The 20,880-nt window shown below is 44.0% G+C and overlaps 1 protein-coding gene across 1 annotated transcript in view; it reads right to left on the bottom strand.

Annotated features, from left to right (window-relative positions):
- Positions 1–12,792: 12,792 nt before the first annotated feature.
- The window catches only part of LOC139262932 (testican-1-like), a 782,508-nt gene continuing 774,420 nt past the window's right edge, over positions 12,793–20,880 (bottom strand). Inside the window, exons 11-12 of the mRNA XM_070878252.1 lie at positions 20,030–20,167; positions 12,793–18,676 (exon numbers count right to left, since the gene is read on the bottom strand). Of these exons, the coding sequence (XP_070734353.1) occupies positions 18,495–18,676; positions 20,030–20,167 (320 nt within the window). The 3' untranslated portion in view covers positions 12,793–18,494. The remainder of the gene's footprint in view (positions 18,677–20,029; positions 20,168–20,880) is intronic.

Below are 20,880 nucleotides of genomic sequence, written 5' to 3'. Positions count from 1 at the left end.
ACAGGAAGCAGAGAGTCGGAATAAATGGGTCCTTTTCAGAATGGCAGGCAGTGACTAGTGGGGTGCCGCAGGGTTCAATGCTGGGACCCCAGCTTTTTACAATATACATTAATGATTTAGATAAAGGAATTGAATGTAATATCTCCAAGTTTGCAGATGACACTAAGCTGGGTGACGGTGTGAACTGTGAGGTGGATACTAAGAGGCTGCAGAGTGACTTGGACAGGTTAGGTGAGTGGGCAAATGCATGGCAGATGCAGTATAATGTGGATAAATGTGAGGTTATCCACTTTGGTGGCAAAAACAGGAAGGAAGAATATTATCTGAATGGTGACAGATTAGGAAAAGGGGAGGTGCAACGAGACCTGGGTGTCATGGTACATCAGCCACTGAAAGTTGGCAAGCAGGTACAACAGGCGGTGAAGATGGCAAATGGCATGTTGGCCTTCATAGCTAGAGGATTTGAGTATAGGAGCAGGGAGGTCTGACTGCACTTGTACAGGGCCTTGGTGAGGCCACACCTGGAATATTATGTTCATTTTAGGTTTCCTAATCTGAGGAAGGACCTTCTTCCTATTGAGGGAGTGCAGCGAAGGTTCATCAGACTGATTCCCGGGATGGCAAGATTGACATATGAGGAGAGACTGGATCGACTGGGCTTGTATTTATTGGAGTTGAGAAGGATGAGAGGGGATCTCATAGAAACAAATAAAATTCTGACGGGACTGGACAGGTTAGAGGCAGGAAGAATGTTCCCGATGTTGGGGAGTTCTAGAACCAGGGGACATAGTCTAAGGATAAGGGGTAAGCCATTTAGGATCGAGATGAGGAGAAACTTCCTACACTCAGAGAGTTGTTAACCTGTGGAATTCTCTACTGCAGAAAGTTGTTGAGGCCAGTTCGTAAAATATATTCAAAAGGGAGTTAGATATGGCCCTTACGGCTAAATGGATCAAGGGATATGGAGAGAAAGCAGGAACGGGGTACTGAGGTTGAATGATCAGCCATGATCTTATTGAATGGTGGTGTAGGCTCGAAGGGCCCAATGGCCTACTCCTGCACCTAATTTCTGTGTTTCTATGTTTCTATGAACCAGGAGAAACCCTAAGGAAATTCCTGGCAAAGCTATCTTGTCAAAAACTCAGGAACTATTTGTGGTAACGCAAAGAAGCTCACCTGACAATACAAAAATGTCAATAAATGTCATGGGTTTCATCATCATCATCATAGGCAAACCCTCGGAATCGAGGAAGACTTGCTTCCACTCTAAAAATGAGTCCTTAGGTGGCTGAAGAGTCCAACACGAGAACCACAGTCCCTGTCAAAGGTGGGACAGACAGTCGTTGAGGAAAAGAGTGGGTGGGACTGGTTTACCGCACGCTCTTTCTGCTGCCTGTGCTTGATTTCTGCATGCTCTCCGTGATGAGACTCGAGGTGCTCAGCGCCCTCCCAGATGCATTTCCTCTACTTAGGGCGGTCTTTGGCCAGGAACTCCCAGGTGTCAGTGGGAATGTTTCACTTTATCAGGGAGGCTTTGACGGTGACCTTGTAACGTTTCCTCTGCCCACTTTTGGCTCGTTTGCCGTGAAGGAGTTCCGAGTAGAGCGCTTGCTTTGGGAGTCTTGCGTCTGGCATGCGAACAATGTGGCCTGCCCAGAGCTGATCAAGTGTGGTCAGTGCTTCAATGCTGGGGATGTTGGCTTGGTCGAGGATGCTAATGTTGGTGCGTCTGTCCTCCCAGGGGATTTGCAGGATCTTGCGGAGACATAGTTGGTGGTATTTCTCCAGCGACTTGAGGCGTCTACTGTACATTGTCCATGTCTCTGAGCCGTACAGGAGGGCAGGTATTACTACAGCCCTGTAGACCATGAGCTTGATGGCAGATTTGAGGTCCTGGTCTTCAAACACTCTTTTCCTCAGGTGGCCGAAGGCTGCACTGGCGCACTGGAGGCGGTGTTAAATTTCGTTGTCAATGTCTACTCTTGTTGATATGGGTTTCAATGGGGGTGGGGAATCATCGTCTTTACAACCTGTTGTTCAGTGGCGTGAAAGCATCTCAAATTCGATCTAGTTGGCACTTTCTTAGTTTAGCCCTTGTTGCAGGATAGGTTCTCACATGAAACTATCCCCTCCATTACAACTTAATACTAATCCAACTCACTTGTGCTGATAATATCTACAAAGTGAATGTTAAATGGGGCAGTAGTTCTGAAGTGCCTTCTCCATTCTTGCACAATGTATCATGCTACCTTTTTAAGACTCATTGCAATAAAATCTTTCTATAGAATTTAATTTTAATTGGAACACCCTGATTTGGCAGGAGATAACTGTGACCAGTTTTAATTATTCCCTTTAGAAAATATAGCATTTGGACAAACAAGTGGAATATGGTAACTATGAAACTTTAACATAAGATAAACTGTGACAAATGCAAATTTATTTTTACATAATTTATTGGAGAATTTTATTGTTCTTTTAGAGATACATGCTCAGCAAATCATAAAATCTAAGATAAATGTTTGTTTAAAATGAAGATAAATGTTGACCCTTGTCAGTTATAACAGGAATGTCAGTATGATATATACTCACATATAAAGTGATACACATATAAGAAAAACTCCTACCTTCCAGTCCAAACATGATTGTGACACATGCCTAAGACTAAAATCATACAATTGTATGATAGGCCCTATCCCTTGAAGCCCTATATTCAAATAATAGCTGATATCATATTTGCAAATAATTGACCAATTTTATGAGATCCTGAAAAGCCACGTACAAATTCCTCCTTGATGGGCCAAGTTATCTTTATTTCAATTCAAATGTTCTTATGTTTTTAACACCTTCATCATCATCATCATAGGCAGTCCCTCGAAATCGAGGAAGACTTGCTTCCACTCCAAAAGTGAGTTGTCAGGTGACTGAACAGTCCAATATGGGAATTACAGTCTCTGTCACAGGTGGGACAGACAGTCGTTGAAGGAAAGGGTAGGTGGGTAGTCTGGTTTGTTGCACTGCTCCTTCCGCTGCCTGCACTTGTTTTATGCATGCTCTCGGCGACAAGACTCAAGGTGTTCAGCGCCCTCCTGAATGCTCTTCCTCCACTTAGGGTGGTCTTTGGCCAGTTTTTGATGTCATTTCCATCAGATAGGTATGTTTAAAATTCTAACATTGCTTCAACGTCCTTATTTAAAGAAAAGAAAGACTTGCATTTATATCATGCCTTTCATGACCTCAGGATGTCCCAAAGCACTTTACAACCAGTGAAATACTTTTGAAGTGTAGTCACTGTTGTAATGTTGGAATTGAGGAAATGTAGGAATGTTTACAAATTCCTTTGTTGAAAGAAAAGGATTGGATTTTTATTCAAACAATTAATTGAAATAATTTAATCCTACACACCATAAGTTACATATAAGTCAACTCCCTCATCGCTCTTAAACTTAAATTTCAATCTTATGTATGAGTATATATGGCATCAATTAAGTAAACATAAAAAACGTATCAGTGAAAACACAATGGGCCAGAAATGTTGGTCGGAGGCTCAGATACCTCCGACCTGAAACATTTCATGAATTTACCTGGAGCCTTGTGGTCCTGGGCCTCTACGCGAAGGCCTGCATAAAATCCCACATATTCTGGGGATGTAGGCACTTTGCATGCACCCCTGGGATCATGTGGGCCAGCCCAACCAATCAAAGTAGGGGTATTCCCATCCATACCTGTGGTGAATTCCATATGTACGGATATGTATGAATGGGAATACTCCCAAAAACACACAAACACTTAAAATAAAATTTTTTAAATCACATATTACAAATAAATCAAAATAAAATTGAATTAATTATTTTGAAAAATAAATTTACATATTTTAAAGGGTCTAAAAATAAACTCACCTTATTTAACAGGATTTTAAATGTTTAAATTATTGAAATAATTTATTTTTTTGTCCTTTAAAAGTCTTTCGGCTAGATTTTCGGCTTTTTGCGATTTCGTCCGTTTCAGGGCTCAAATCGTGGCAAAATCTAAATTTTAGCACCGGGTTAGCGTTAGCGCCAAAGTGCGCAACTTTCGCCAAATGAAAGTTCATGACAGGCGTTAGCACTAACTCCGGTGTTGCACGACAAAATTTGTGCAGCGGAGTGAAAGTTCTGACCATTAAAAAAATCGGCCATTCTGCGCATGTGCGAACTTATTTCTTTTCCCCGCATTTCTGGTCTGTTGTCCAATCGCAAACGCTAATGTAGGGCATGGCCACGCGCCTGCGCAGGACACCCGGGGCTGAATCAGCCATTTTATTATTCGATTTTGATGATGGAGGAGGAGGACAGCAGGCAACTTGTGAGACAATTTACACAGGAAGCTAACAAAGCTTTTGTGGGGGATGTGGAGAGGAGATGGCAGGAACTACACAGGACGGGTGGATCTAGACCCCTTCCAGCGATTTTTAACAGAATCTGGAAAGAGATTGCTGAGGTGGTCTCTGCCTCAGATAATGTGATAAGGACTGCCACACAGTGCCAGAAGTTGTTCAATGATCTTTCGAGAGTCGTTAGATTGAGTAGAATTTTTATTCATGCACTCATTTATTACTCAAATTATAAATCTGACGCACTATTTGTTCTCAAGCTGTTACTGTCTCTGAGCACTCTGTGGGTTGCCTCCTAAAATGCATGACTCATAGGTAGGCTTAATGTGGCACCCTATTTGCCGTGAATGATCTTTACACATTATTAAGATTGCTTTCTGAGATCTCATAAGATGTTTCCGCACTTCGATGTCCTCCTGATGAACCATGTGCAACTTCCAAGGCCATTGGCGGGGGGGGGGGGGGTGGGCAGATGCAGTCTACATCTCTTTTACCACTGGCAAACACTTCATCTGAGGAAGATGTTACATTCCCGGGCTTTGAGATATCTGAGGCTCCTAGAACTAGTAACCTGCAGCAACGCAGTTCTGGGGTCGAATCCCGTATGCCATCTCTCCGGAGGGTGAGTCGGCAAAATTTGTCTGCTGACAGACAGGCAGGTGCACACCTGGACATGGTGGGACTGTCCAGGGGGAGCATCAGGCTCACCCGTCAGCTCCTTGATGTCCTGGGTAAGATTCCCGTGACTATCGAGAATCTAACTGCGACCATAATGGAGGTAGGGTCGCAGATTGTCGGTGCGAACCGCGAAACCTGCGAGGCCATCACTGCCCACAAGAGGCAGGAGTCCCAGAGAGTGTGGCAAGCAGCCTTTCCGAGTTCCCCAGTGTGACACCCAGACACCCCCACACCACCTGTGACTGGCGATGCCGATGAAGAGGCTCGTCAGTCACAAGCCGGGCCTTCCACGCCACGAGCTGGTCCAGTGTCTCCCCAGGAGGCATCTCCAATGTCTCTTCCCCCCAACACAGCAGCACCCTGACAATATTGCTGTACGCTATCGTGGTGCCACTTTAGGTAGGAGGAGCAGGCGAGGAAGGGGGCTAGGAGTAAGGAGGTGGAAAAGCTGCTGGGAAAAGACAGTGAGGCTAAGATGTTGGTTATCATGTTGTTGTTGTTGTTGCTTAATCACAGTTTAATCACAATTTATGTTATTTTATTAAAGTTTCAATGTTTTCAAATTATGTTAACAAAGTTATAAAAGTTTACAATGTTTCATAAATTCTTTTGTTCATCTGAACCATTCCTGTGTAGTGTCTCATTTGCAGAATAAGAGGGGGAGTAGTCAACAGGGGGATAGAGTGGCCAGGCAATGGTCAAACATGCCATTCACTCTTCAAGCAAAGCTTTCAATTATGAATGGCTGACGTAAGGCTTTTGCAGCGGCGAAATTTCCACGATGCCTGCCTGTGGTTGTGGTGGGGGTGGTGGTGGCATGGGTTCCTCGCCAGGCTCCTGTTCCTCGTCTTCTTCCTCCTCCTCCGCCTCCCCCGTCTCCTGAGGTGGTCCTGCAATCCCCAGTGGCAAATCCTCTCCCCTCATGATGGCTAAGTTGTATAGCATGCAGCACACCACAATGACCTCAAAGACCTGCTGAGGGGAGTATTGCAGGCAGCCTCCAGAGTGGTCCAGGCATCGGAAGCGCTGCTTGAGCACTCCAATTGTCTATTTGACAATGTGTGTGGCCAAATAGCTCTCATTATAGCGATACTCGGCTTCTGTCTGAGAGTTCTGGAGGGGGTGTCATGAGCCAGGGTGGCGAGGCCATAATCTTTGTCCACAGCATCCAGCTCTGGCCTTGTGGTTGAAGCTGGAACAGGCCTGAGATACTGCTCTCATGCAAAATGGAAGCATCATGGATGTTCCCTGGATATTGGGCATTGACTGCCATGATGTGCTGAGTGTGGTCGCAGATGATCTATACGTTCATGGAGTGGAATCCCTTTCGGTTTTGGTAAATCTCTGGATTGTGTAAAGGTGCTCGCAGCGCAATGTGCGTAATGTCAAGTGCATCCTGAACCTTGGGGAAGCCACAATTCATCCATAGCCTACAGACCTCTCATTCTGTGCCTCCTTGGTGTAAGGGGTTTTCAGGGAGTGTTGTTGTGCCTTGGGTGTCTCTCTCTCTGGGCTTCTGCCCTCACAGCTTATGCCTGGCCTGTGAGGTACCCTGAGTGTTGCAAGAGCACCCCTGGAGAGACTGTGTCTACAGCTTATGAAGGGGGTTTTGAGACTTGTGCATCCCCACAGCTTATGTCTAGCCTGTGAGTCACCTGTGAGTGTCAAACACTCCTAACCCCTTCTTCCCTAGCCTGTGACACACAGTTGAACATTTTCGAGGCGCTCCTAGCTTCCCTTACACTGTTCTGACATAAGACTCATGATCAGGAGATATAATACAAGAGAACTGAGACAAGGTGATTCCAAGAGGAACTTAGGCTTCCAATTTATTTGACAAGGTGTATCTCAACAAACAGCAATACACCAACAAAACAATCCCCCTCAATCCCACTAATCGGACACAACGAAAATCTTTACACAAGTTTAGCAGTACAATGCCCAACCTCCCACCTTTCCTGGCCTAACTGAGTTGGGAGTTCTGGGGACCAGAGGTGATACTCACTACTGTGCCTTCTGCAGTCTAGTGGTTTTTATCTTCTATCTTCGGTGTCTTCGGACACTGGCTTTCCTTCAGTGTCGAGAGTCTTGCTGGTTGTTGGATGACGAGGGCAGGGAACCACCCACACTACCTCAGAAACCCCTTTTTATAGCCAGATTATCCAGTCCGCCTCTCCTGCTGAAATCGATTCTTCCCATTGGTGGGCTTTGTGATTTTGAAAAATGCAGCAGTTTTAGATTATTGCGGGTTTTTTCCACTGATGTTAACCCACTCAAGGTTTGAATGGGTGTTGATTGCGTGGCCTCCTGTAGCCATTGTGTAGGCCCTTGGGTTGTTTTGGGTTCCCTGGTTTCTAAAGGTCTGCATAATTTTCCTTCAATTCCGTTTTTCTAACCTACTCAACGTTTGAGTAGGTGTTAGTTGGGTTGGCCTCCTGTAGCCATTGTGTAGGTCCTTGGTTTGTTTTGGGTTCCCTAGTTTTCTGAAGATCTGCATAATTTCCTTCCATAGTGTAAACATGGGGAAGACAATAGTCCGATAATGGCTGTGAGTCAGTGCTCTCCCATTGGCTTGAAAGCCCCATGCTTCGGGCTGACTCTGTCTCACCATTGGCCCTCCCCCGTCCAATCACTGCTCTGCCAAGGTCAAACTGTATCGGTTTCAACTCACAGCACAGACTGATCCCACAGCCCTTTTCCTTCTGGGTAAAATGAGGGGATTTTCGTCCTCCCCTACAATTGGGAAGTTTATGAAGTTCATCCTGCATGCGTACAGTGCATTAGTCACCTGGCGAATGCAGCAATGTGTAGCGTACTGTGAGATGGAGCATATGTCCCCAGCTGATACCTGAAAAGAGCCGGAGGCAAAGAAGGCACGTGCCACAGTCACCTTCACCTCGATGGGCAATGCAGTCCTGGTAATGCTGGTAGGCTGTTGTCCGCCTTTATGAGCTGGCATAGTTCTGTCAGCACTTCTTTTCCCTTCTAATGCACTGTGCCTCAGAGACCTGCAGGTATGAGTGATGTTCCCTGTAAAGAGTTGGGGGTAAGGCCACATCCCCATACATCTGCGACCTCTTCGATTACATTGCAAATGATCATCAATAAGCCTTCTTGCAGCTCAACACCATCTAAATATAGCAGCCAGGCATAATGGCTGACATAGTATAGCCCCCATCTTTAAAATGTCCTTAAATGTCCTTTAAAACAAATTATAAACTCACATAAACTTCACAATGAAAAGTATGCAGTAACACTGCGTCCTTCTCCCATTGCCTTTAATCACTCAGAACTCTGACTTTCCCCTCCGTTTAGAAGATGGCGCTGTTAGCATCTGGTGCACAACTACCGTTTGCTGGCGGGTTCCCGGGCGGGCACTAAATCGGGCGATATGGCCAAAAGTTCCGCCCGGTGCGCGAGTGCAGTGATGCATGATGATTCACGTCGTCCTAACAATGACAGTTTTAGCGTCACCGCAAAACCATTGCTGAAAGTTCCGCCTGGGCGCAAAATCTTGTGTGCCTCATTTCGCGCCAAAAAGTGTTTTTGCACCCCGCCCAGGCGCTGGACGGGAAGCAAATTAGCCGAAAATCCAGCCCTTACACTGAAAAAAGCAGGCCTTAATCTTGCTTTTATCAGTCGCAAGAATTTCATGGGCATTCGCCGGGCAGAAGTTGGGCAAGCAGCCCAACACTCCACCCGCGAAGGCCCTTTACTCCCAGATGCATGCCTAAACCCGCACCTCGTACGCACCCGTGAATTCAAGGCCAATTTAAAATCATTCTGGACATGTAAATGGTTGGTATTTTTTACCTTCTCCTTATTTAAGGAGGGATATACTTGCATTGGGAGGCAGTTCAGAGAAGGTTCGCTAGTTGATTCCTGAGATGAAGGATTAGACTTATGAAGAAAGGTTGAGTAGGTTGGGCCTATACTCATTGGAGTTTAGAAGAACGAGAGGTGGTCTTATTGTAACGTATAAAATACTGAGGGGGCTCGACAAGGTGGATGCAGAGAGGATGTTTCCCCTTGTGGGGGGATCTAGAACTAGGGGGCATAGTTTCAGAATAAGGGGGCGCGCATTTAAAACTGAGATGAGGAGGAATTTCTTCTCTGAGGGTCGTAAATCTGTCTGTCCCAGAGACCTGTGGAGGCTGGGTTATTGAATATATTTAAGGTGGAGATAGACAGAATTTTGAGTGATAAGGGAGTAAAGGGTTATGGGGAGTGGGCAGGGAAGTGGAACTGAATCCAAGATCACATCAGCTATGATACTGAATGGCAGAGCAGGCTCAAGGGGCCAAATGGCCTAACCCTGCTCCTATTTCTTATGTTCTTGTGTGTTCCTGCTTGGTATTACTTGCCTGTGTTTATTAAGATACAGGTTGTACCTCTCCAGTCCGGGATTCTTAAGTCCAGAAACATCCCTGGTCCCTGGCATTAGTTAAAGGTGCAGTCTAGATGTCGAATCGGTTGGACAGGTTGGTGATTCTGGAGGAATTCTGCTGGTTGTACTGCAACAGTTAACCCTTTTAGGCAGGAATTTTTTTTCCACTTTTGCCCATTTTTCGGGTTTTTGGTTGGGCTTTAAAAACGGCAGCCTGAAGGAGCTTGTGCCCCTTTGCGCGAGGGACTGCATACGACCCGATTAAGCCTCAAATGGAGTTCCAAAAATGTTCGACCGACCCGAGTTCAGGCTGGGGAGCCAGGAGAACCAGGAGAGCCAAAATCGCCCCCCTTCCTGGAAGTCCGAAGAGATAGGATTCAGCCGCATTAGCGGACCTGCAGTTGAAGGTTTCTCGCTTGGGGAAGTGAGTTGCTCTCGGCAAGTGGCCATGTGCATTTACAGGACAGGGAATCCAAACCATAATGAGTTGCAACTTGGCAAATGTCGGAAGTCTGAATGGAGGAATAAAAAACCTCCATTGCGGCGATTTAGGTACTGATGTTCGGATGAAGGTGTGCCGACCTCCTGCTGACATGACACTTGTCATTTCTGTACTTGGGGGTTGGCGGGGTACCTGCACAGAGGTAGGAGGTGGCAAATCGAGACTTGGTCAATTTTCGAAAGTAATGTCTCGAGCCTCCAGGTCTGCAGAGACCAACCAAGGCCGCTTATAACCGATTTTTAACCCTTTTTGGGTGGGAATTTGTTCCCATTTTTGCCCATTTTTGGGGTTTTTAGTCGGGTTTAAAAAACGGCAGCCTGAAGCCTTGCAGAGGCAGGGGCTTCAGCTCCCTTGCTTAAGGGACCGCATTCAATCCGATTAAGCCCCAGTAGGAGTTCCGAGGTCGGCCAATACACCGGAGTACAGGCCGGGGAGGCCCAGGCAGATCAGATCACTAACTAAAAGTCGAGACTTGGTCGCCGGAGAGACTAAGTCCAAGCCTGGTTAAATGATTAACCAAAAATAAGAAAGACACAGTCGCTGGAGAGACTAAGTCCCAGGCTGGGCAAATCATTAACCAGAAGTCGCTGGAGAGAGGTGACCAGGTCTGAAGGTTCAGGCCGGGCTGAGGCGAGCCATAGCCGGGAGAGTCAAAAGCCCCCCTTCTGTAAGTGCAATGAAATCGGATTTGGCCTCCTTACCGGGCCTGCGGTTGAAAGTTTCCCGCTTGGGGAAACGATTTGCTCCGGCAAAGTGACCATGTGCATTTACTGGACATGGAGTCCGAGCCATAGTTAAGGACCTGGGGTCAGCAGCAGCTGCTGCCGTCATTGTGCAGATGGCGAGGAGGGGGGAAACAGGTCTGGGCTGGAGCTGCCAGTTTTTTCAGCTCAATCCCACCTTGCATTTTTCCTTTAAAAAAAATCCTGGTGGTTATTTAGGGCGAACTCCGAGGTGGCTGCGGGTCTCTGGTTGAGAACCCCTGAGCCAGATAATGGATATTCGGAGCCGCTATTATCTCGCAAAGTGAATTCTACAAACCCAGCAGAAAGTGCTTTGCCGCCACCTCCCATGGTTTGGAAAATTCTCTGGTCCGGCACTGGTCAGGTCCCAAGGATGCCAGACTGGAGAGGTACAACCTGTACATGAATAATTGACTTCCCCAGGAGCTCAGCTGGATAAGGCAGCGAACACAAAGACTTGGAAGGCCATTGATTCAATACACAGTTTGATCTCAGCAAGGGCTGCAGTGTTACCTTTTGAAAACATACTTTTCGTTGGCGGCTGCAGGTATCGTTGAAGAATTTTGAGCGGGGGGAGCCCAGCACCTGCTCATTGTAAACTCATTTTCCAGAAGGGTTCTTCAACAGGCATTTCTATATGCAAGGGACCTAACACCTGCTTTAGGCAGCTTCCTGGGATGTGGATTGGGTGTGGACCATCCCACTCCTAAATTTGTCAGTGTGCACCCATTTTACATCCGGAATACGGGTGCTGTGCATACCAGCTTCCACGCAATATGTTTTCCTCTGGAAAATATGTGTTTGCGCAGTTCCTGGAGATGGAATTTATGATTTAATGAAAAACATGAATGCCTGTTCTTTGTCATTGATGGTCCACCGGTGAAATCATTGGGAAAGTGTGGCTTTGGAATGTGATTTTGTTAGTCGGCTATTAAATATGGATGAAAAACAGGCATTCTCCATTTGTTACAAAGCAGAATTTCACCCTCTAATTGTTATTTAAAAATGGCAGTTTAAACTGAGGATAATCCTGCAGTAATAATGATTTTTAAGAAGCGGATTCATTTTTAACTGTAAAGTGGCAATATCTATGCAGTAATATTCTTCACTGTTTTAAAAGCTTACTGCTTCAAAAAAAGCAGAATGAGGGAATTCCTTGACATTTTTTAACATTCCTTCACCAGACATCTTTGTGTTATAAGATCTACAGCCACACATTTTTGTAGTTATTTTAATTTGTTTTGCCCCTTCATTTTATCATTAGATTACTTTCCTATCAAACTGCTGCAATCAATTATTCCTCCCTGAAATTTGAAGGTTGCTGTTTTTGTATCTTAGTGTGAAGTAGTGGAAGGATGGGGATGGAGCGGTGAGTGGGGGAGGGGAGGGTGGTGCTGGTGGGCACCCACTGGACAGGAGGGGAGTGCTGGTGAGCACCCACTGGACAGGAGGGTGCTGGTGAGCACCCACTGGACAGGAGGGTGCTGGTGAGCACCCACTGGACAGGAGGGTGCTGGTGGGCACCCACTGGACAGGAGGGGAGTGCTGGTGAGCACCCACTGGACAGGAGGGGAGTGCTGGTGAGCACCCACTGGACAGGAGGGTGCTGGTGAGCACCCACTGGACAGGAGGGTGCTGGTGAGCACCCACTGGACAGGAGGGTGCTGGTGAGCACCCACTGGACAGGAGGGGAGTGCTGGTGGGCACCCACTGGACAGGAGGGGAGTGCTGGTGGGCACCCAATGGACAGGAGGGGAGTGCTGGTGGGCACCCACTGGACAGGAGGGTGCTGGTGAGCACCCACTGGACAGGAGGGGAGTGCTGGTGAGCACCCACTGGACAGGAGGGTGGTGGTGAGCACCCACTGGACAGGAGGGTGGTGGTGAGCACCCACTGGACAGGAGGGTGCTGGTGAGCACCCACTGGACAGGAGTATCCTGCTGGATTTCAACCCAGAAATTAAAGCTGGAGTTCCGGTCTTCACTTGCCGGGACTGTCTCCTTCTGACTCCCAAGGCGGGAATGCTACCACTACGCCAAAGGTTCGCTCCATTCATTTTGAACAGGACAAACAAAAGTACCTTCCACTGCTAGGAATCATAGTCAGAAAGAGATAATGGACAGACTGTGATTTATTGAGACAAACAACAAAACAATAAGACCTGTTAATTGACCAGTTACACAGAAGGCCAGTCAAGGCACACACTTTCCTTTTGTATAGAATACAGAATAATGAGAAATATTCATCATGATAGTCTGTCTAACTTCTAGGACAAGACAAATAAAAACTGTTTTTTGGTACTGGTACTGAAAGAGAATTATAAATACAACTACAAAGCTTAGGAATGAGAATAAAGAATATGCAAGTTACAGTAGTACAATATAGTTGTCTTTACAAATATAAAATACTGAAGAAAGTAACTATGGCTAGTCACGTTGCTGCTGCAGATTTACTTAGACTGCCAGCAAGACAATTGATTATAGTTCCCCTTTGATGATATCTCCACTACGAGCCATGTTCTTCAGCAAGGTTAGTGGCATGGGCTAGGTCACGGTCATTGTCACAACAGCCATCAGTAATGATACATCATGGACTAACATACAGTATGCTTATAGCATGCAAAGGCAGCCATTAGGTTTTCCTTCCCTTTCAAGGTGGAATGCTCTTCTTTTGCAAGGCACTGCACTGAGCATGTCAGTTTGCTAGCCCAGTACCAGAATGAGTCACTGGATTTAAGCTTAAACCATTTTATCACCACGCTGTCCTAAGATTAATATTATGATTTAGATGATAAATAAGAGGTCCAGTGGTCCCAAGTTTGTTTCTCTGCACATTTCTGAGAAAACTGGTTCATACAGAAACTCACAACAATGTAACACAAAAACTTTAACTACACATGCCAAAGTTAGTGGCATAAAATGGGAGAGAATAACTTAGTTATGATGTTGTGATTTTTCTTGTCTAACATAGCCTAGACAGACTGGATTAAAAACACCAGTGGAGGTTCCTTCCAGTAAATTGATATACCTACAAGATACAACCTACACTATACAACGAACAAGCAACCAGTCTCCAGAGACAACTTTAGCTTTATAACCAGAATAAATACATAACGACAACATTACAGAGAAATATCCAAACCTTAAAGTGGAGATTTATAGTAAGCATCAAAAATGTCAATTATCAGAAAGTAATATCAGAATTAAAAGCAAACCGCAAGAAAATATTTAGTTGACCTATAGCAACTTCCTCCATTTAAAGATGTGAAACATATATGTTAAATACTCTACTGAAACAATGTATGTGTTAAATTTCATCATTAGATGCTTCTGAAATTGGTGCACCAATGCTTGTAAAGAATTCTTTAGTTCCCTTATAACCAGCCTGTTTAAAGAAAACATGAGGTTGATTTCAACATATAATTTACTTTTAGACTGAAGTAAAATCAATTGTGCATATATTTGAAAATTCATTGAGTTTTTCCAAACTATAGGAAACTGCACAGTTTACTCAAAAGTAATTTTTTTCACACTAAGTTAGATTCAGAATAACAATTCTATAAGGAACAAATGTTTGACACAAATCTGCAGGACAATTTATAACCACACATTAGGAAACATCACATGACATGCCTTTGAATTTATTGTTTAATGAGCATTTTTTATTGCCTTTCCTACGAGATTCTGTACTACAATCTGTAAAACAACATACAAAGTAACTGAGACACATTCTTATCAAGTTACAGAAAGGGAAGGCAATATGCAATTCCTGTTTCAACTTCTAACTCCCTACCCCTTAGTTTAGAGGTTACACACACACACAGTAAGTATTTGAAAAGTTCTACAGTGGAGCTTGCTTAAGGTCACATCTAAGGTCAATCCGACAAAACATTAAAAATGTTTAATGTGTAAAATATTTCCATGCACAGCTATGTAAACTATCATGGCTAAAAGAGCACTGCCTTCATGAAAAAATGTTTGTTCTAAATACATGAAATGGAAATCATGCCAACGTGCATCATATTTATATTGCATGGAAACCATTCATCCTAACAAACCTAACACATGAATCTTATGACTGCTCTTTTCCCAACAAAGATAATTCGTCAAACACCTTTCGTGAAGACAGTACTGGTTAAATGTCAATTTTACAAGAGCAAATCTTACTTAACATTATCTAGCTTTAGCCTATTAAAGGCCACTCTTATTTCTTATCAAATTGGTTACATTGGTTATACATCTTGTTCTACAATAGTTTGTTAATAAAAACACTGTTGGAGAAGAGTCAATGTAGCTGCAAGTGGAATCTAACCTCTGAGTAGATAAAATTAGAAAAATCCAATGGCCTGGAAATTCCTGGGGGTCTGCTTCCGTGCAAGTACAGCAGAGTGGAATGTATGGCCGCTGAAATCTGAGGATTCTGGAGTCAACTAATTTAAATAAAGCTGGCGGGAGAAAGGTAGAATCCTGCCAGCAGTGGGCGAGTTACACCAGGACAGCCAGGATAATTTGGGAAGAGGGCATGGCAAGGGTGCAACTTCCCTATTTAAAGCTTTCCATGCAGTTAAAGGGATGACCAGGCTCTTGGAACAAGTTCTGGAATGGAGTGAAAGACATAAAACGACAAGCTTCAAATTTTTTAGTGGCTGATGTAGAAGTGCTGTTGGCACAAATTTGGAAGTGGAGGGATGCCATTGTTGGAAAAGCAAGGAAGAGGCCATCGCATGCAGCAGCACAGGCAACGTGGAAAGAGGTGGCTGTGAGTGGGAGCTCCATAACCTCAAGGAACCCCATGCATTGTCAGAGTGTTTTCAGATGAATAACAGGGCAGATCGCTGAATCACAGAGAAGCGCACGGCATTTCCTAGAGCAATACTCAAGCATTGCCCTCCAGGCTGTGGCTCTTGTCCCAGAAGCAAAGCCACTTAGTATTACCCTATAATACATGCTAGCACACCAAAGTTTCACAACCTAGGTCCGTGCTCCCTGGCACACAACATTGTTACCATCCATTTCATGAATCCTGACTGCTTGTGACTGAAGAATCAGGAGACAGCAGCAGCCAATTAACACTGCATTCATCCTGCAGGAGAAGACAGCATACAATGCCAGGCAACATCAGACTGCAGGAGGAGGATGTTCCATTATATGGCATTTGGCATCACATGAAGAGGAAGGAGTAGCCAAAATTTGCTTCCACTCCTGCCTGGAAGATGGGGGATGGAGATGTGGGAATCTTTACTTTCAGTGGGATCATAGAACCTTTGATTTAATATTTCAATGTATTCTTCAATCCCTTCACCAGACTTTCCTTGTAGCTGTTTAAGATAGAAAGTTGCTCAAGCAGACCAAAGTAACCAGTACTGTTTTTTCCTCCAGAAGCTGCCAGCCAAGAGACAGTAGAGAACATTATTAAAGAGCAAGACATTGCAGTCTCCTCTACCTCTGGCAACAGTGGCAACAACTCACCTACCTCGTCATTCACACTGCCTCTCGCACACAGCAGCAGAGAGACACCCACGTGAGAAGGTATAGATGGCACGGATGAAGAATTGAAACTTGGTTGGACACAGAGCACAAGGAAGCCAGAGGATATAGGTGTGAAATTAGAGCTTGATGTAGCTGAGTGGAGGCATAAGATGCATCAGAACCTGGCTGCAGAGTAAACAGTTGATAATCTCAGGGGTCCTGCCATGAAGAGAAGGATTCCAGCAGAGCGTCAGAAATATATGAAGGTTCTCTGTGCCCTCTTGCAAATCATGTGCCAAATGGCTGAGATAATGCTGGAGTCCACTGCCCTGTAGTGCACCAACATCCAGGAGGGGTTCAACTCATTGCAAGACAGCCTGGAGAAAGTAGAAGCTGTGGGAGTATCTGAAAACCTTAACCCACTTCATAAAAGATTCCAGGCCAGTCAGTCAACTCAATGTAGAGGCATTGAATGAAGGAATATAGGTCTTGTAGGGAATGTCAGTCAATCAGAGGCCAATGTTTACAGGGAAGCATCTCGAAGGGACTAAAGAATATTTGGTTGACTCTCTCCCAGGGACGCAAGGATCTTTCTGCGTTAATGAGGTCCATTCTCCCAATGAATCTTGCTCCTGGTACCAGTGCAGAAGTTGGTATGTGTGCCTCAGACATTATGTCCCCTCATGACGGAAGCATAGAGGAACATGGCTGGAAGAATGGTGTAGAGGAGAGGGTTACAGATTCCTGAGACACTGGGACTATTTTTGTGGCCAGGTAAGGCTATACAGATGGGATGGCCATCACCTAAATCAGAGGGGCATTCATGTCCATGCAGAAAGGGTAAATAGGGCACTGGGGAAAGATTTAAACTAGGTAGGAGGGTGGGAAGGGGAAATCAACAATGTAAGTCAAAAGAGTGTGAGAAAAATACCAGCAGGATATGTGGGCATGGTGGGGGTAAATACCCAAATAAGAATTCTGTACACAAGTGCACACAGCTCAATAATTCTCAAAATAGAATACTTTCCAAGGGTAATGCAGAATGTAGGGGAAGGCTCTGAGTATAAATGTGAAAAAGAATTGCAATACCTATAATAAGTCCCAAGGTATGGCTAAATGTCTTCAGTGGGCAGTGTACATTTTCCAAAGTACATCCACCTTAATGAATGGGCCCAAGCAAATTGTGCATTTTAAATAGCGTCGCACACTGTCACGGGCAGATGGGGAGGTGGAATTCCTGTAATGTAGCACAGGTTATGTCACTTTGTCCTAACTGCGTGATTTGCAGATGGCTGCCACTGTGAGTATTCAGCCCGCCCCGAAACGGAATGGAATTTCTGCTGGGTGCTTCTCCTGAAATTTCTGGCTCCGCAAAGGCGCAAATTTTGAATTACCCATTCCCACAATCCAGGAATTTGCCGGCAATATCTTTTGACTATTTCCTGCTAATGCTCAAAGGGCATTGTTAACTTTTACAGCTTTAGCATTGGTACAAATCTCCATTTGCATCATAGAGTACCTGTACTGCCAAAATACACTTCTCTGCAAGTGCAAAGACAATTCATATCTATATACGAGATATCTTACTTGAAGTGTCATATGAAGCTGCAGTGTATCAAAGGAGTTCTGCTGAAGTTAGAAAAACATGGAGTGATTTAGGAATGTTATCTCAACCATTGAGTGAAATAGCATGGAATATCCTATTAATATTCGTGTCTTACTGTCATGCAGCTTGATATAAAATAACAATCCCTTGAATTACCAGTGGTGCTTTGGTGTTACAGTGTGCCAGCTACTGCGGAGAGGTTTAATATTAAAATGATGCCATGCATAAATGTAACACACGTGTATATAAAGAATCTTTGCTATCTAACACACACAAAATATTTTAGTGCAGTGATGTTAAGGTATGCTAAATTCTGGTGAGATTATTTCTTTCTCTGCCTAAGAATTGATGTTAAGAAGGCTCCATAGTTTATGTTTCAATTCTTTTGGGAAAAGCGTTGGACGTTAAGGGTTAGTTAAGCTGTGTGGATTCAGAATGAGACTATTTAATTTGTACTGCTCATATCCAAGAGTTTTGTTGTAACTCTGAACAACTTATTTCCTGAACACTAACTTTCTTACTGTGGAGAATCGCATTTCAAATGTATTTTCCTACTGAGCATGCCCAACAGATGAACTAAATAGTCCCAGGGTGATCAACATTTTATTATCTACAAGTTATTTTTGTTTGTTTTTATCTCAGATGCAACATTTCCTCAGTACTATGGACAAACTGAGACAAGAATGAACTTGAGCAGTGTGCAAAATATGACAGTTCTCGGTAGTGATACAGCAAATACAACTACCAAATATAGCCAATATCATCTTCTTTGTCATCCTCACTATCTTCATCATCCTCATTGCCTCCGCCCTCAGGCACTTTCTCCTCCTCTTCATTTTGTATTTCTCGCTCATCATCCTGGTCATCAGACAAAACATGGAAGCCACCACTGCCAAAATCACCAGAAGTCTCCTGATCTTCTTCTGAAAGTAAAAGGTTATATCCTCAAGACATTGTCTTTCAAAAACAAAACAAATATAGTGCTGTTTACATCGTACAAATGTCATGAAATGATAATAATTGTATATATTAACCCATAATGTTTAATAGTTATATTGCATTCAGCTGAAATTATTATTTTTGAGGAAACGGTTTGCTATGCTAAAGGTGAGTGATATCAGTATTGGGGATTTATACTTACAAAGAACTGGACTGAAAGTGCATGAGCTTATTTAACATAGGTCAGTTAAAGCTAAATGCCAGTAGACTCCCATCTGTATTAAATAGATTGAAACTCAGATCTGAAAGGTTAAAGTGCTTTTTCTGATGTGTATAATATGAAAGAATATATTCCACTAGGCTGAACAGAAAACTATAATTGTAAATCATATACATTGTGGTAATTTATTACTTGCAAAATAATTTACCTGTTTTCATGGGACTTGTATCAATTGGTTTCTTGCTATCCCACTATTTGTTGTGTCTTGAAATTGGTGGTATTAGTAGAGAAATGCTTAATATGTTTCTATAGTATTCTTTTGTCAATTATTTTAATCCACTTAATTTAAACGGGTGAACACCTTTGATCAAATTGTAGAGAAATGTTATATGGCCCTGTTGGGTTTTTTACCCTTTAATATCAGCAACAGCAATCTCTTGGACTTGGTTTGAAAATTAATTGTTAAGTAACTGCCACAGAGCCTTTGCTTTTGGAGCTAGGATCTGATGTGTTTCTTTGGATCCTACAAAGGAAGAGGTCCATTCAGGTTCACAGCATGAGATTTGTCATGTTTCTCTTTATTATCAATCATATCATAATTATTCTCTCGCTTCAGTAACATGCAACTCGACCCTAAGTGGAGGAAGTGCATCCGAGAGGGTGCTGAGCACCTCGAGTCTCATCGGCGAGAGTATGCAGAAATCAAGCGCAGGCAGCGGAAGGAGCGTGCGGCAAACCTGTCCCACCCACCCTTTCCCTCAACGACTATCTGTCCCACCTGTGACAGGGACTGTGGTTCTCGCATTGGACTGTTCAGCCACCTAAGGACTCATTTTGAGTGGAAGCAAGTCTTCCTCGATTCTGAGGGACTGCCTATGATGATGATCATCATCATAATTGAGCTCAGTAAGTAATGTCATCCATTTCTGATACATGAGAACCTTGACTTTCAAGGCGCGGTGAAAAATCCTACTGTAGTCATCAAAAGATTCATGCTACAGATTGTTTCTTGGCCTGTATCTAGTGAAGTATTTTAAGAATACTTTGTCCCCCTGTTACTTGCTATCCCAGAAAAACAGCCTAATAGAGAACAGTGTCCTACTTTGGTTGTTCTTACCACAGATTGGAGTCCCTTGTATCCGGGAGCCTGCTATTTCATTTCCATATTTGTCAACACACCAGCACTGTCCACTGCTGCTGTGGCACTGGGATGGTTTGTAATATCCATCCTCATTGCATCTTGGTATAAAAACACCTAAAGCAGCAAAAAACAAATAGAGAAAAGTAGTGATAAAATGTTTAGCTTAAAATTTCCAATAATTATGTATTGGTTTAACTATTTCTTTACTACATAACAATATGCTTTTATCATCTTTCACAATACAAAACATCCCGTGCTGCTTTGCAGGGAGAAGGTGAAATACTGAGCAGGAAGCAGGGGAGAAGTTAAAGGAAGCAACCAAAGGCATGATCAAAGAGGTTTAAGAAATCTTGAATTCCACAGAGTAGGAGCATGGTGACTGAAGGCTCTGCCACCAATAGTGGTGTGGGGAACATATATAAGTAGAGTCTGGTGAGTGGAGGGTGTGAGCTGGGACAAAGAGCTAGAGAAGATCGTAAGGATAGTGCCGAGTGTGGTCATGCAGGGATTTGAAAATCAGGTTGAGGATTTTAAAGTCGATACATTTGTGGGCAGTGAAGGTTGGTGTGGACAGGTGTGATGGGTGTGCAGAACTTTGTGTGCAGTAAGATGCATATTGCAGAGTTCAAGATGAGTTGGGGATTTGTGTAGGTTGAATGGAGGAGCCTGGTGAAGAGAGTATTGAAGAATGTGTAGATAAGGGTTTGAGTGGTGGTGAGGGTGAGATACAGGCACAGGCAAGCAATAGTTCAGGCATGGAAGTAAGCTTTCTTGCTTCAGGACTGGATGGCAGTTTTAAGCGTACTTCAAGATTGAGCGGGACAGTG

The sequence above is a fragment of the Pristiophorus japonicus genome, chromosome 4 (assembly GCF_044704955.1).
Source record: "Pristiophorus japonicus isolate sPriJap1 chromosome 4, sPriJap1.hap1, whole genome shotgun sequence".
Lineage (NCBI taxonomy): Eukaryota > Metazoa > Chordata > Chondrichthyes > Pristiophoridae > Pristiophorus > Pristiophorus japonicus.
The sequence above is the reverse complement of the archived record's forward strand: the minus strand, read 5'-3'. Positions and strand labels throughout refer to the sequence as shown.